At 35.1% G+C, this 15,878-nt stretch overlaps 1 protein-coding gene across 3 annotated transcripts; it reads left to right on the forward strand.

The window, feature by feature from the left end:
- Positions 1–2,943: 2,943 nt before the first annotated feature.
- On the forward strand, positions 2,944–15,463 carry pfkfb3 (6-phosphofructo-2-kinase/fructose-2,6-biphosphatase 3). Of its 3 annotated transcripts, none has more exons than XM_056455476.1 (16): positions 2,944–3,249; positions 5,852–5,980; positions 6,982–7,078; positions 7,166–7,232; positions 7,325–7,399; positions 7,478–7,534; positions 7,609–7,733; positions 8,347–8,554; positions 8,762–8,908; positions 8,989–9,093; positions 9,172–9,301; positions 10,122–10,184; positions 10,273–10,337; positions 11,345–11,524; positions 11,680–11,702; positions 12,712–13,507. In XM_056455476.1, exons 1-16 carry the CDS (start codon positions 3,168–3,170, stop codon positions 12,764–12,766), a joined length of 1,608 nt encoding a protein of 535 aa, XP_056311451.1. In that variant the 5' UTR covers positions 2,944–3,167; the 3' UTR covers positions 12,767–13,507. The 3 variants fall into 3 exon arrangements, with proteins under 3 accessions (XP_056311451.1, XP_056311450.1, XP_056311449.1); XM_056455475.1 differs by lacking the exon at positions 12,712–13,507 and adding an exon at positions 14,022–15,463 and having other exon boundaries at positions 2,945–3,249; XM_056455474.1 differs by lacking the exons at positions 11,680–11,702; positions 12,712–13,507 and adding an exon at positions 14,022–15,463 and having other exon boundaries at positions 2,945–3,249.
- The last annotated feature ends 415 nt before the right edge of the window (positions 15,464–15,878 follow it).

Here is a 15,878-nt window from a genome sequence, read left to right on the forward strand (position 1 = left end):
TCCTCTGCAGTATTTGTGATGATTTGGATGCAGTTCAACAGATGCTTTATCTGAAAAATCGACCGTCTGCCACCTTTCCAAATGATGAACTAGAAATCAAGTTATTATTTGCTGCTCTTACAATTTGGATTGACAACAAGACTTTTGTCAGGCAGTGTATACAGTCTACTATGCATGAAGCTGTCTGAGTGTGTTTTCATTGGTTAGAATGAAGTTTTTTTTTTATTTTAATTGCTCAAGTAAGTGTAGAATCTATATGGAAAGAAGCTATTATTCCTAAGTCTACCCCTCAAGTGGCGAGAGTTGAGTTGTTAGTGCATTGTTCACAAAGGCGTTAAGAGTTGTAACAAACAACACCACAAGTTCCCTCCTTCAAGTCTCCAGATGTGATTTGGATCTGTTACTGTAATTTCCCTCGCTTATTTTTGGCCTATTTTTGTCAAGGTGTAAATCACAAGTTGAATTAGTTAAGATTCTTTCTTTCTTTTTTAAGGAAAGTAACTCCCATTAATCTAATCTCATCTACTTAGAAATATTATTAGTAACTATTTTATGAAGTGCTGATATTACCACTTAACCCTTTTTTAAAGATAACTGGTTTACAAGGTGGTTATTTTTTTATACATGCATAGTGTGATTCAGATGAAAATACTTTTCATAAATGTAACTATTTTAAAAAGTGCTAAATTTTCTATGAATTTATCAGTGTGACAGAAACGTAAGACGTTTTTAAAATATGCAGTGCTTTTAGAAAATGGAGCTAGCCTACTGTATTTTATGCGGTGGCATTTTTTCACTTCATTAATGATGTTGATGTTCTGATCACTTCATTTTTTTAGAGTTCTGTTATTTGTGCTTTATAATATTCATTACAGAAACTGGGTAAAAACTAGAAACTATCCCTTAACCTACCACAGAAACTAAGCTTAAACCATGCAAGTTTATTTACCCCAGGGCTTTTTGGTAACTACGCGATAACTATTGTAAAATAAAGCATACCAATTTTGTATACATTGTAAAAAATTATTTGACTTTCATGACAACAGATGTTTTTGTTAACTTGTTTTAATAAGTTAATCAGGTTTCTTTTTTTTTACTTTATAGCCTCTACAAAGTCTAGCTTAATGTTTTTTGTCTGTTTGATTGATGATGTGAGTTAATTTGATTGAACAAAATAATATAGGGCAGCAATATTATTTTACGGAGTACATATTAAAGTGTAATTATACAAGTAAAAGTCTAGTAAAAGCCAGTTACAAGTGTGTTTTACACTCCATAGAAAAACCTTTTTTTTTTTTTGTTCCAAGTGAAACTTTTTGTGAAGAGAAGAGTTCTTAAATGTACCATTTATTTCCGAGTGTTAAGAACATTTAAATGATCTAAAGAACCCATTTTTTCCACTATAAAGCACCTTTTGTTAATGAAACAGGCTTCCTGGATGGAAAAGGTTCTGAATGGAATCATCAAAGCCAACGAAAAACCTACATGCATACTATATATGTAACTGCTAGCCTAATGCTTTTTACTTGGTGTAACCTATACAGTTTTAAAGTGATATTAATTTCAGCTGACCCAGTGTGTCCCACAAACATCAGCCAACTAAACAAATCTCACCCAGACAGATATCTGGAAGTGGGTCAACACAGAAGCCAACAGAAAACCGGTTCACTGAGCTACAAAAGCGTCAAACAGGGACAAACCGATTCTTGGAATCGCAAGAAAGTGACCTGAACCTTGGGGAAATACAATTCTCTCCTCAAATAATTTGCAATTAACTCACTTTCATTGAGGATCGCGTTTCTTTGCGTGAGGGGATTGATTTTCCCAGTCAACCTTTAAAATGGCAGTTAATGAGCTACTCTATGTAGGAAACCTTGAAAACGAGTGTAATATTTGCTGGACAAATGGTTTGGTGCGGTTGGCAGTGTGATGTCACGCCTTCAGTGTTCATCCTGTACGTGCAGATGTGAGAGTCGCCAACCTCTCTCGGCATTTCAGCCCAGATCTCAAAAGCAACAATGCATTTTTCAGTCCTTTATATCTCCATCAATGCTAGCATATTTCACTTTTATATAAGATATACAAAGAAAAGCACGTTATTTATTTAAGCTATCATAACTGTACACAAATAAGAAACGAATAAAGCCAATAGCTATTATAAATTTTGAACAAAATTATTTTAAATGTACTTTTTTGTTTTATTTATTTTTTTTTATAAAAAACAACTTTTATTTAATACTCCAAAGATATGTGAATAATAATGAGGCTGCAAGTTCGAAATATAGGATAGTTTTAACATGACAAAATCTCTAAATGTGTAGAGCAACTGATGATTTCCCTCAAATCCTGGTTGCTGTAGCCTATATACAAGTAAAATATAATTTTGACTCGAGTTATATTTCATTTTGTTAATAATTGTGAACATAACCTTTCTGCAAATGCAGAAGATCATATTATTTGCATTTAAAATCTGATCGTTACGTTGATCAATAATTTACTGTTTTTATTGCAGGAAATGATGATTAATACTACAATAGGTCGGTGTTTTGCAGCTTAAAGACCCTTGTTCTTATTTCAGGAATTTATGGAGATTGATGTATTGATGTAGTGACTCCCCGCACGTAGGCATGCGTGGGGATGCCCACTTGAAACGTGACCTGCATCTTTAACACAGCCTACCATTCCCTTTTATCATCTCAGGAGGATTATATGCGTGTTATTAACGTCCGAAATGATAGAGGAACATCAAATTAACATTAACAAATCTTGTTTTATGTAAACGCACTCTTCAAATGTTTAAACAAATCGTTTTAAACGTTTAATTAAATATTAATCAATGTTTTGTATTTGTCCGCAAGGTGGCGCATGCGAACGCGTTTGAAAGTAGATACGCCCTCTGGAGCTGCGTCACGTCATCGTGTCGCCGGTTCCGTATTTAAAGCACAGAGGACGACAGACGTGATGTTAGAGATTACCGGGAAGCGAATAGACGAGGTGTACGAGATATAACCACCGAAAATCGTCGAACAACTCAAAGGGAAGATCATTAATACACAGAAGAGCAGTCTTAACTTAAAGGTTTTTGTTTTACTAAACAAGGCGTAGAATTCCAAAAGCCTCTGTGAACTGCTGCGGTTATCTTGCTGATTGTTCCACATCTTTAAGGAATGCCAAGGGAACTAACCCAAAACAGGATCCAAAAAATCTGGATTCCCTCGAAGGATGACAAGCCTTCAATGCCCCGCGCATGTAAGTGACTGCATATGTTTATTTATTTACTTTTTCATAATAAAGAATGGCGATACAAACACAAATGCTGTCTAATATTGATGTTAGACATTTCAACTGCGTTCCTGCATGTATATTTGTCATATTTGCTATATATATTTGAGATTATGAATTTATAAAGCTCTGTAAAAATGAAGAAACCATCTGAAATTCTTTTTAAATGGTATGGGTTAAAGTAATATTGCAATATTTGTTTTATAAAGGTCTCACTTCATACATTTAAAACTAAACATTGTTATTTAGAGCATTTAGTTTTTCTGAAAAATTCAGAAACTCATCACTCTTTCATTCATTTTCTTTTCGGCTTAGTCCCTTAATAAATTAGGGGTCGCCACAGCGGAATGAACCGCCAACTTATCCAGCATATGTTTTACGCAGCGGATGTCCTTCCAGCTGCAACCCATCACTGGGAGTGAAAAACAGCAATTTTCTTTAATATATATGCAAAATTTTGACATTTTATAATGATTGGCACATCGGTAGCCATGACAACGGAATTAGTAGTTCCAACTAAGGACATTCTGAAGTTGCTGGCTCACGACTCTAAAGAATTCAAGTGATTCAAAAGATTCTGTTGGCATGGAAACTCTCGCATGGCTTTTGTTAAGGCTGATGACGACACGCATTGAAGCGCGCTCTGAATAGAGAGTTTGCAGAGAAATATTGGCTTTTTCACTCATGGTGGGTTCTGATTGGTCGAATATTTTTACCTGGGTTTGGCGTGAGCGTGATGCCATTAGGCAGATGCAGAGGAGTTACTCATCATATTTAATAACTGCTGCGTCAGTCATATCACTGTGACCTTCGTGATGTTCAGTTAATTTACTTCAATAAGAAACTATATCTACACAATGACTAATTAGCAAAACTCTGAACTAAATTATATGGAAAAATATTTAATTTGGCGCAGTGGGTAGCGTTGTCGCCTCACAGGAAGAAGGTCGCTGGTTCGAGCCTCGGCTGGGTCAGTCGGCATTTCTTTTTTTCCTCGTGTTCGCGTGGGTTTCCCCCACAGTCCAAAGACATGCGGTAGGTGAATCAAATAGACTAATTTGTCCGTAGTGTATGTGTGTGAATGAAAGTGAATGGGTGTTTCCCAGTGATGGGTTGCAGCTGGACGGGCATTCGCTGCGTAAAACTGCTGGATAAGTTGGTGGTTCATTCCACTGTGGCGACCCCTGATTAATAAAGGAACGAATGAATGAATATATAATAAATAATAAATTAATAATCAGTGTATATTTTTATATTGTATTTATTTGTGATGGTTTTATTTATGTAATATTTCTGCAGAGTTTAGTTAAAATTTATCTAAGACTGTTTTTTATAAACAGAATATGGAATAAAATTGATTCTGGTTATACACACAAGACATACAATGACTGATGTTCTGATACTGAAATGATGGATAGTTGGATAGATAGATACATAGATAGACTTGTTTTGTTTTGACTGAAATGTTCAAAAGTGTTAACTTATTAATATTAACATTCATTAATTGTAGGTAGAATAAAAATAACAAGGTAAACATTAATTAAAATGTAAGGTAAAATTATTATTGTTTTTTGATCACTGAAATAATGTTAAAAACTGAAAATATATTTAATATGTGGATTATAAATAGGTAAATAGAACTTTCATAGATTAAATGTCATAGTTTATTATAATATAATATAATATAATATTCAGAACATATTGGACATTAATATTAATGTCCAATATGTGAATTATAACTATATAGACAGACATACAGAATGATAGATCGTTGTAAAAGGTAAAATAGCATAATATAATATAGTATTTTTTGTATTATGGGATGAATCATCATGCCCCAGACGTGTTCCCTATTGATTCTGTCTAGTCAGTGCATGTGGATCCAGCAGAAGCTTAATAATAAGCTCACAGTCTGTCTCTGCTGACTGAGCCGAGTATGAGCTCATGTGTTTCCGCTGGGGATCTTCTTTAAGGACGTTCTTACAGATTAACCCTGACCACACTGTTTCTCAATCCCATTCCCCATTCACATGGCCACCTTCCAGTGAACACCTGTAATTCATTCAGAAAAATGGGCAGTACTTTCTCTCAGGATGATTCTGTCCTATAAACAATATGATTAATAAGAAACACAATCAAAATATACAAAGCTCCTTGAATCTCCAACCTAATGCAGAACTGCAAAAATCCATATATTTTTAAATGTCAGACATGAACACAAACATTTACTTACTGCAGGATATATGTGTCTGTGAGTATACCAGAAAGTGAGACTTATCTGCGTCTGACCTGGTTTAATGCTGGCGTGGAATGTGCACGTGTGCTTTAGCGTAGTAAATGTTTAGTTTTCAATGTGCATCTGTGCGCAAGTGACCTGATCTTTGGCTGACTGTATTAATAGCTTGCAAAATGGGTCGCAAACAGGCTTCACGTGCTCGAATCATTGGAGCGAGAGGAATTGATGGAATAATAGCATCCATTTCCTTGAAAGCTTTTCAAATACAGGCAAATTCATGACCATGTTTTTCCAGCAAAATGTGATTGTTGTAATTTATCTTTGTGTTTTTAGCACGAGGAGGCCCTCATTTGGCAAACCCTCCAACAGTGATTGTGATGGTCGGACTTCCTGCTCGCGGCAAGACTTATATGTCCAGAAAACTCACTCGCTACCTCAACTGGATTGGAATCCCCACAAAAGGTACAAAATCAAACATTGCTTAATTGAAAAAAATCTAAATATATACTACAAAAAAAAAAAAAAAAAAAAAAAAAATATATATATATATATATATATATACATACACACACACACACATACATGCATACATACATACAGGGTGTCCACAGGGTCTATAAAAGTATACAATTTTTTTTGATAAATCAGTATTTAGTAAATATACAGCAGGTTAAAATGTCGGCAATGTTACTGGTGATGAGGTCTTAAAGTGTATGCAAAGAGTCTTAATAAGATCTTAAAAGGTATTGAATTTCAATCGCTCATTCCTGTATATACCCTGATATGTGTATATATATATATATATATATATATATATATATATATATATATATATATATATATATATATATATATATATATATATATTTATATATATTTATATATATATGGGTTGTTGATGTGACATTACATTTTCAATGACAAACATGACATAAATTAATATAATTAGTAGTCATCCTTTAAAGAGGACGTATTATGCCCCTTTTTACAAGATAAAATAACTCTCTGATGTCAATTTCAGCTCAAAATACCCCATAAATAATTTTTTATAACTCTTTAGAACTGCCCATTTTAGACTTTCATTCATCCAAGTTGTGCCGTTTGGGTGACTGTCGCTTTAACTTTAAATGAGATTGTGCTCCCAGACCTTGTTTCAAAAGAATTAAAAAAAAAAATGTCCAACAAGTCATGGAGAAAATATATCATTCATAATTTCATACAAAATAAATTGCACTATATGAAGAAAAGTATGCAACAATGAAGATAAATGGCCCTCACACTATTTGTATTTTAAAAGTTGTCTGTCTTTGTCACACCATAGGACAAATTTATGGTCGAGTTCGGTAAAAGTATGATAAAGTGACCCCATCTATTACCCCCAACATCATAAATATAGCTGTTTTTTTCTTTTTTTGTCAATTGCCAATTTGCAGGAATTAACTATTAAAAATTTCTATTTCCAGTCTTTAATGTTGGCGAGTATCGTCGTGAGGCAGTGAAACACTACAGCTCCTATGATTTCTTCAAATCAGACAATGAGGATGCTGTAAAAATCAGACAGTGAGTTGTCATAGTGTCCCAATTTCAACATGTTTATGGACTAAACTCATTTACAGGGTTATCAATCGTTTTGTATTTCGTCAACAGGCAGTGTGCCCTGGCCGCTCTTAGAGATGTCAAGAATTACCTCACTGAAGAGGACGGTCAAGTGGCTGTAAGTATCTGCTGTAGATGTATAAACAGTTAAGACACTGTTAAGACGTGCTAAAGAAAGTCGATCATGACAAATGTCTCTTTTTTCCACAGGTTTTTGATGCAACAAACACAACCAGAGATCGACGAGATATGATCTTGGAGTTTGGTGCAGAAAATGGCTTCAAGGTTGGTTATTTTCTCTTGAAGATTGCTATTAGTGATAATTAGAGTGATGAAGACTGCTAATGTGACTGTACTTCACAGATTTTCTTCATCGAGTCTGTGTGTGAGGACCCAAACGTTATCGCCTGTAATATCCTGGTAAGTTTTATGACAAACAGTAGAAAATATCTAATCTGCTTGATTTGATAAAGTTAACTTTGAATCCCAAACAGGAAGTTAAGGTGTCATGTCCAGACTACCAAGATTGCAACAGGACAGATGCCATGGAGGACTTCAAGAAAAGAATCGAATGTTACAGAATGAACTATCAGCCTCTTGACCCTGACCAGTATGACAGGTTAGTTTTAGATTGAACACTACAAATACACACAGTTGACTGCGCAAGTATATGTATAGACACAACATGTAAGACTTTTTATTAAAATATCCACAAAACACTAATCCAGTGATTATATATGTGGCTGACTTATGTACTTACATAGTCCTAAACATTCCAAACAATGTTCAAGTTCAGAGAAACAAGCAATTTTAACCAGTGACATGACTGTTGTCCATTATGTGAGAGTTGCAGAGAGCTAATTATACGCATAGCTCATCCATGAGCATGATTTCTTCAGGAGTCTCATACTATATAATGAAAATGACAACTCCCATGATTCCATACTCAGACATGGTGTCATTAAAATACGGCTTTGTTTGTTGTGAATAGTGATGAAAATGGCATACTGTGCCTTTAAATTAGCATATTTTGTGGCATCAGAAGCAAGCATATCACGTTCAATGTTTGTTTACAGATTAGCATGGCCCACTGCTGGCCTGACATGTGTAATGCAGCATTTTTAATCATTTTGTAAATTTTTTACACCAAACAACGTCAATACTTTTCCTTTTTATTGCATCATTGTCCTGACACAAGATTAATAACCACTTCTTTTTGCTTGTCCCAACAGAAGCTTGTCCTTCATCAAAGTGATCGACGTCGGTCGCAGATTCCTGGTCAACCGCATTCAAGACCACATCCAGAGTCGCATCGTGTACTATTTGATGAATATCCACGTGCAGCCGCGCTCCATTTATTTATGCCGTCATGGCGAGAGCCAGCACAACCTCCAGGGCAGACTGGGAGGAGATTCTGGTCTGTCTACACGAGGACGAAAGGTACTACTACGCTCTTAAATCTCAACTTGTGAGGTTGGGTAATTACTTTTAAATTACTTTTAAAATGATGCATAACCTTGCAAGTCGTCATAGGCAGGCATGTTTAGACCAAGAAGCTCAGTTTGATGCCAAGGACAGTGTTTGTAAAGTCTGAAACAGAGTGTACTTGCCAGAGGCCCTAAATTATACAACTATGTTCCTCTGTAGTTTGCAGGTGCTCTTGCTAAGTTTGTGGAGGAGCAGAACTTGAAGGATTTGAAGGTTTGGACCAGCCAGCTGAAGCGTAGTATCCAAACAGCTGAGGCTCTCAATGTGCCGTACGAACAGTGGAAAGCCCTCAATGAGATTGATGCCGTAAGTTATCCTGCATAAATTTCTGGGTTGTATTTCTGTCATGTTACTCTTTTAAAAATGTATCAATAATTGTGTTACAGGGTGTGTGTGAGGAGATGACCTATGAAGAAGTGAGGGAGAGGTTTCCAGAAGAGTTTTCTCTCAGAGATCAGGACAAATACTACTACCGCTACCCCTCCGGAGAGGTACAAACAGATGAAACATCTACGTTTTAGTATGATAAAGGAGAAGGTGTCTTTAATGAAAGGTTTGTTGTTTTGCAGTCATACCAGGATTTGGTTCAACGTGTGGAGCCAGTGATCATGGAAATGGAGCGACAGGAAAATGTTCTGGTCATCTGCCACCAGGCGGTTATGCGATGCCTACTCGCCTATTTCCTGGACAAAAGTGCAGGTGAGATTCTTCAACCAGTTCTTCATGCAGAAATAGTCTTCATGTTAGGCTTTACTCAATCAGTTTAAACTAATAAGACAGGAAGCGAGGCTTTTGGAGAAGCTTAGAAAACATTCATATTAAAATTAATGAACTAGCTGTTCAAGTCTATTAGTTTGACCTGGAAACTCAAAAATACTGATATTTTGAATAATGAATTGAAACAAAATGTTGCAGTAAAGGGCTTGATTTTAAGAAAGCTATTGTATGAGGGGCCATTTATGAAGTGTTTTAGAAGTGCTCGCACATGCCTATAGACCATAGGTCTCAAACTCGATTCCAGGAGGGCCGCAGCTCTGCACAATTTTGCTCCAACCCAATCAAACACAGCTGATCCCAATAATCGAAGTGTTCAAAGGAGTCATGAACACCTTCTTTAGTTGGATCAGCTGTGTTTGATCAGGGTTGGAGCAAAACTGCAGAGCTGCAGCCCTGCAGGAATCGAGTTTGAGACCCATGCTATAGACTGAACACATAAAATGAGATCACCATTTTCCCAATTTTTGCAGATTTTACACTTAGACAACAATGATATAATTTTAAAAAAAAATTCACACTTTAAAAAGTTTGCATGTTTAGGCCTCCCAAATGCTGCTGTTGTGTTAAAGATAAGCCAAATCGTATACATTTTTTGTCAAAAACTGTTAAATTCAGAATCATCTAAATATTTTTTTTTTTGGGTGAACTGTCCCATTAAATTCCTTCCCTCATTTGTATAACTCCACTTTTCCATCCTCATTTAGCAGTGCAGCCTTACTGACATTTAATTTCGTGTTGCCAGATGAGATGCCATATCTGAAGTGTCCTCTCCACACCGTACTCAAGCTGACCCCAGTGGCTTACGGTACACTATTTTTACTTCCTAATATCCTACATGCGTAATCTGAAGGTATAACCCAGACTAATTGTATTAATATTTTGTATTTCAATAGGATGCAAAGTGGAATCTATCTCTCTGAATGTGGAGGCAGTGAACACACACAGAGAAAGACCGGAGGTAAGCACACACTCATAGTCACATATACTGGGGGCTAGTAGTTTTCACTTTTTCTGGATTTATTCGATATGTTAAGATTTGTTTTATTAGAAACATATACTAGAAAGATCTCTCAATTCCAAATAAAAATAGTGCCATTTAGAGCATTTAAAAAAAAAATTATATAATATAAAAAATAAGTTGTCCACATTAAAAAAATATTTTAAGTTGTCCAAATAAAGTTCTTAGCAATCCTCATTGCTAGGGCAGGCAGAATCTGCGGATCTTTTTGGCTTTTTTTTCTTCGCATAATTTTGTAAAAAATCTGCAGATTTATGCAGAATGATTTTGGGATTATCATAACTAAAAACAGCATATGAAATAAAAAATAATACCTTTTTAACTTTTATTGAATGCTCAGAATGCAAATCTAATTAGACCCACTTATTTGGTAAACTAAGCAAGTCTCTCATATAACAGATCTACTAAAAGACAAACTGTAATATTACTTTACAAACTGTATTGGAAATTAATCATATAAATATTTTCATATTTGTTAATAATATTAGTGAAATTTATTTACACAATTACACAAGTAAATAGACTTCATGATGAGCTAAAAATCTGCAGAAATCTGCTAATTTCTGCACACGCAGATTCTTTCATTACTAATAGAAAGAATTGGGTTGTGATATTTATGGTTGGAAATATACAAAATGTCTTCATGGACATGGACAATGTCTTCAATTTTTTTTGCCTTTATTTTTGTCTCTTTCAGTGTATTTTTGTCTATTCCCGTCAATATATTCATGCAACATAAGACATATTGTAAAATATTTTTGTTATCCTTGGTCACAAATGTAATGCAATCTCTGACAACATGTATTCTTTTTGTTATTTTAATAAATTAAAAAACTCTAAATTACATTTTTATTTTAAATTGGGCTTTCCCTTCAAAGCTATAAATACACACAATAGCTGTTCAGATTGCGATCTTTCTTCTAAATTGTCTAAATCTCTTCCTCCAGGAGGTGAAGCGAGGCCCAAGCACTTTAATCAGGAGAAACAGCGTGACTCCTCTCACCAGCCCTGAACCCAATAAGAAGCCTCGTATCGATGGTCTGGATGAGCCAATCATTAGAGAAGTGATGCCTGCTCAACTGACCCTGTGCTCAGCCTCACACACCACACTGGCTCTGTCCACACAGGTAAGAAATAAACACTCGTTCTGTGCCGGAACTTCACTCTCATAACCTTCCAGTCACAAACTAATAATTTCATGCTTTCCCTTTTTCACGTTCTTTTCCTGTTTCTCTCTGTTTCCCCGAACCTGTCCTTCCTCATTCTCGCTTATGTGCTACAGAACTGGCTTAGCGAAGCTTGTCTGTGAGTATTTCCTCCTTCTGTTTCTTTCTTGTCAGCTTCAGATAAAATTTCCCCTGTCAAACCCATCCAGCTTGAGCATCACATAACTTAGCCAGCATTTCTAAAGGAACAGTTCACCCCCAAAATTCAAATGTACTCTTTATTTTATTGAAGACAAAAAAAATGTTTTATTCACATAGTTGAAGTGGTTCAACATTCTTCTAAATATCTTATTCTCTGTACAACAGGGTGAGTAAATGACAGAATTAAAAACATTTTGGGTAAGCTGTGCCTTTAAATTAACCATACAACAAATTATTATACATGGGCTTATTGTTATTATTTAAAGGTATAGTTCACCCAAAATTGGAAATTCTGTCATCATTTACTTGTTTTTAAAACTGATTTACTTTAGATATTTGGAAGAAAGCTCAAAACCTGTAATCATTGACCTCCATAGTATTTATTTTTCCAACTATGGAAGTCAATGATTACAGGTTTTCAGCTTTCTTCCAAATGCCTCAAGTGTTCAACATAATAAACCCATAAAGGTTTATAACCACTTGAAGGTGAGCAAATAATGAGAAAATACATTTTTGAGGGTGAACTATCCCTTTAAATGTGAGAAACTAACTCATATTTACATTCAGTTGTCAAGTATTTGTCACTTGGTGATTTATTGAAACTAAATGTGACAACTATACTATTACCTGTGCTGTATTTTGTTACCTAATCTTTGATATCCAAGAATAACCAATCATAACCAGCCTTATTTGCATATCAGAGTCTTAAAGCTACAGCAGGAGTCTTGCTTGTTTGAGATTAAGGGTGAAAAATGTTACTGCAGAAAAAACTACAACTCATTTCAAAGATAAATTTAGTGGCCCTTTAAAGGTGGCACTGATGACAGTATACACCTGGACAATTATAATAGTTACATTACAAATCTAGATTTTCATTAGCCACTTTTTCTTTTGTTCTACAAATGATCACTTTTTCTTTCTCTTCTTCATCTTTTGCATGCTTAAAGACGCTCTTTTTTACATTACCTACAAGTGGTGTCAGTCCTGCTCTTTCAGAGGTAAAGCTCACTGAAGCTTATGTTGTAGATTAGCTAAATAGTATAGCATATTATCAATAATGTATGTTTTAAGGTTTGATGGACTTTGTGCGACAAATCTGAATAGGGGATGGGGGCAAGACGTCACCGATCTAGCGTTGCGGTGGGTGACGAAATTAAACTGCTATCAATTAAACTGTTCTTTTTTGTCCTACCTTGTCAGATTGTTCTACCTCCCATTCAAAAAGTAGGCAGCACATTTTGATGCCGCAATATGCTAACCATCAGATTTTGCTACCAGTGCAAATTTTTATGTGGATTAGTGTGATATGAAGCTGTAATATCGCCTACCTAATACCTAACCCCAACCTTAGAACCATTCAAACACAGTACTGGTAGCATAATCTAATGAATAGGATAAAATGTAAGAACACGGGGCGGGAGACGCGCGGTTTCCGGGAGATTATCATTCGTTTATGGGCACCCGGGAGTCTCTATGCCGGAACTTCCGGGAGACTTTGGATATCTGCAATACACCCTATAAAAAATAACCATGGATTTACTACAAATAAAATAGAAAAATTTGTAGATTAGCCAAATACTAGTATAGCAAAAATGGAATGCGTCAAGGGTTTCACTAATTTAAACCAAAAAATCATAGTAAGGAGCAAACAGTCATGCAGTTTTGCTTAACTAACCACAGTTTAACATGGTGTTCATAGTAAAAATGCAGTTATACAAATGGTAATCGGTTTACCAAAAACACTGTTGGGTTAGTTACCTCAAAATAGTAAATACTTACTTTAATTACTTTGTCTGAAAAGTCAGTTACTCTATATATTTGACTCAATACTTAAAATCTACATAAATCACATAAATATAAATAAAACTCTTAATTTTTAAAATTGTAGTCTATTACCAGGACCTTTTATTTATATATTTCTTATTTAACACTTAAATTTGAAATGGAATTAATGATGAATCTTCTTTAGTAGAAAAATTGTTTTAGTCAGCTTCAATTATCCTAAATTAGCCAAAAATATGAAATAAACATACACGGAATGCAAAATATCTACATGTTTTGCATTCCTTTAGTTTCATAGCTTCCGATTGTTGTTGAATTTTTCAGTATTTTGTGAAAGCAGCTTCCATGTGGACTTGCCAAAAACAACAGTTTTTTTGTTATGCTAAATGCTGTTATGCTATTAGCTAGCGGATAACTGATGAGTAGACATTCTGTTCAGTGAATAACCAATCGTTTGACCTTCTTTTTTCTGCAGAACCTGAAGAAATGCTGTATAGAGTGCCATGAAGCCCCTCAACTTTGCCTGTGAGATTATTCGGCTGTAAAGCTTTACTCAACGTGGAAGAGTTTTCTGTCAAGCTGCTTCCTCTCCTTTTCCCACATAAAGAAAAGAAATGGACCCTTGGGTTACTCCTATTTGTAAGGAATGCACATATTATGTGGTTTGTACTAGTAAGGAGTTTTTGGATATGAATTGTATCCAGAGCACAGTGGTAGGGATTACCAATTTATAACCCCTCGCCCCACATTTTTGGACACTATTCCCTGTTTATATAACAGGATACCACTAGTTGATATTGAAGATCTGGTCTCAGCCAGATGTGTAACACTGATGGTAAGAATAAGCCCTGAGACTTCGAAACGACGACGCTAAAAAAAGACCAAAGATCACTCACAGATGTTAGTGGGCTGATTTGTGTCCATTCTGCACTCGCTATCATGTGCTGCAAACTAAATTGCACATTCTAATTGCACATTTAGATCATTTGCATTTGTTTGTCTTCGTTTTTTTGAAGGGCAATAACAAATCATACCAATTTCGTTCTTTTTAATGCTGCTGGCAGTTTTGAAGAGTGTTTGTAAGTTCTCATGTCGTCTGCTGCAGTTTCACTTGATTTGCGTTATGATATGGATTGTGAGTGTTTTTAGGTATGTAATTTGTGTGCTTTGGAGACCTGATGACAAGGTCAATGCATAAGGTTATGAAAACAGGGTGTTTTATTGAGCGTTTGGATGGAACGAAGTGAAACAGTGTTTATATTGGTTGTTTATATTTAATGTGTTTGATGGTGTGATAAATATCAGATACAATTTTTTATACTGTTCATTTATTAATTCCCTAGAGTGCCTAGTGCTTGAGCTATCAGGCCAGAGCTGCTTTTTTGTATTCTAATATGATAATTATACATTTAAAAAAATGTAACATTTGAAGTAGCTTTAGCTTTATCATTTCAATTTCTTGTCACAGCCACAAGAGTTTAAACTAGCGTTTGATATAATATGTATGTACAGATTTATCCTCTTAACCAAATGTTTACAATTTGAATATATAATAGATTTTTGTAGGAAGGGAGTCAAATTCAAAGAACCGGCTTTAACTGTAAACGGATGTTTCTGAGAAGATGTCTAGTTGTTGCTTTGTAATGTAAAAACAATTAAGTTCATCACACGACTAGGTGCAATCTTGTATATTGGCTCTTAACTGTAATTCATGTTTGCTTCTGATACTTGAACCTTATTTTGTAATATCTTACCTTGTTTTGTTAAAATAATATTTATTTATTTGTACTAGTCTGTGTTTCATGCACTTTGTTCATAACTGAGATTCTAGAGCATATCAGCAAATACAATTGTCTCTTTCTGAAGAAAGTGAATCATCTATATGCGTCAACCGAATCAATAAAGTCTAAAAGAGAATGTGTGGGTGTTTGTTTTTGTCCAAAAAAAAATTGTTTTAAATGTCATTTTTTCCCTTGAGTGTAACGTTCCATTAAGCTAATCTGGCGAGAATGCTTTTAGCTTAGCATAAATCATGGAATTTGATTAGACCATTAGCATCTCACTCAAAATTGACCAGTTTCGACTGGTTAGACTGACAGAAAATTAAAAGTTACTATTTTCTAGACATATTGCTAGGAACTATACTGTCATTCTTGCGTAATAATCGAGAAACTTTGCTGCAGTACAATGGCTGCAGCAGGCACAATGGTATTAAGCAGCCCTGTCAACTAGTGTTGGCAGATTGGTGATCTCCGCGACCGTCATCCCCCACTTAGCTTGATTTCCAGATGACTGGGCGGGTCTTTTTGCATTTCGGCGGGTTTTGGATAGT

This window comes from Danio aesculapii, chromosome 4 (assembly GCF_903798145.1).
Source record: "Danio aesculapii chromosome 4, fDanAes4.1, whole genome shotgun sequence".
Lineage (NCBI taxonomy): Eukaryota > Metazoa > Chordata > Actinopteri > Cypriniformes > Danionidae > Danio > Danio aesculapii.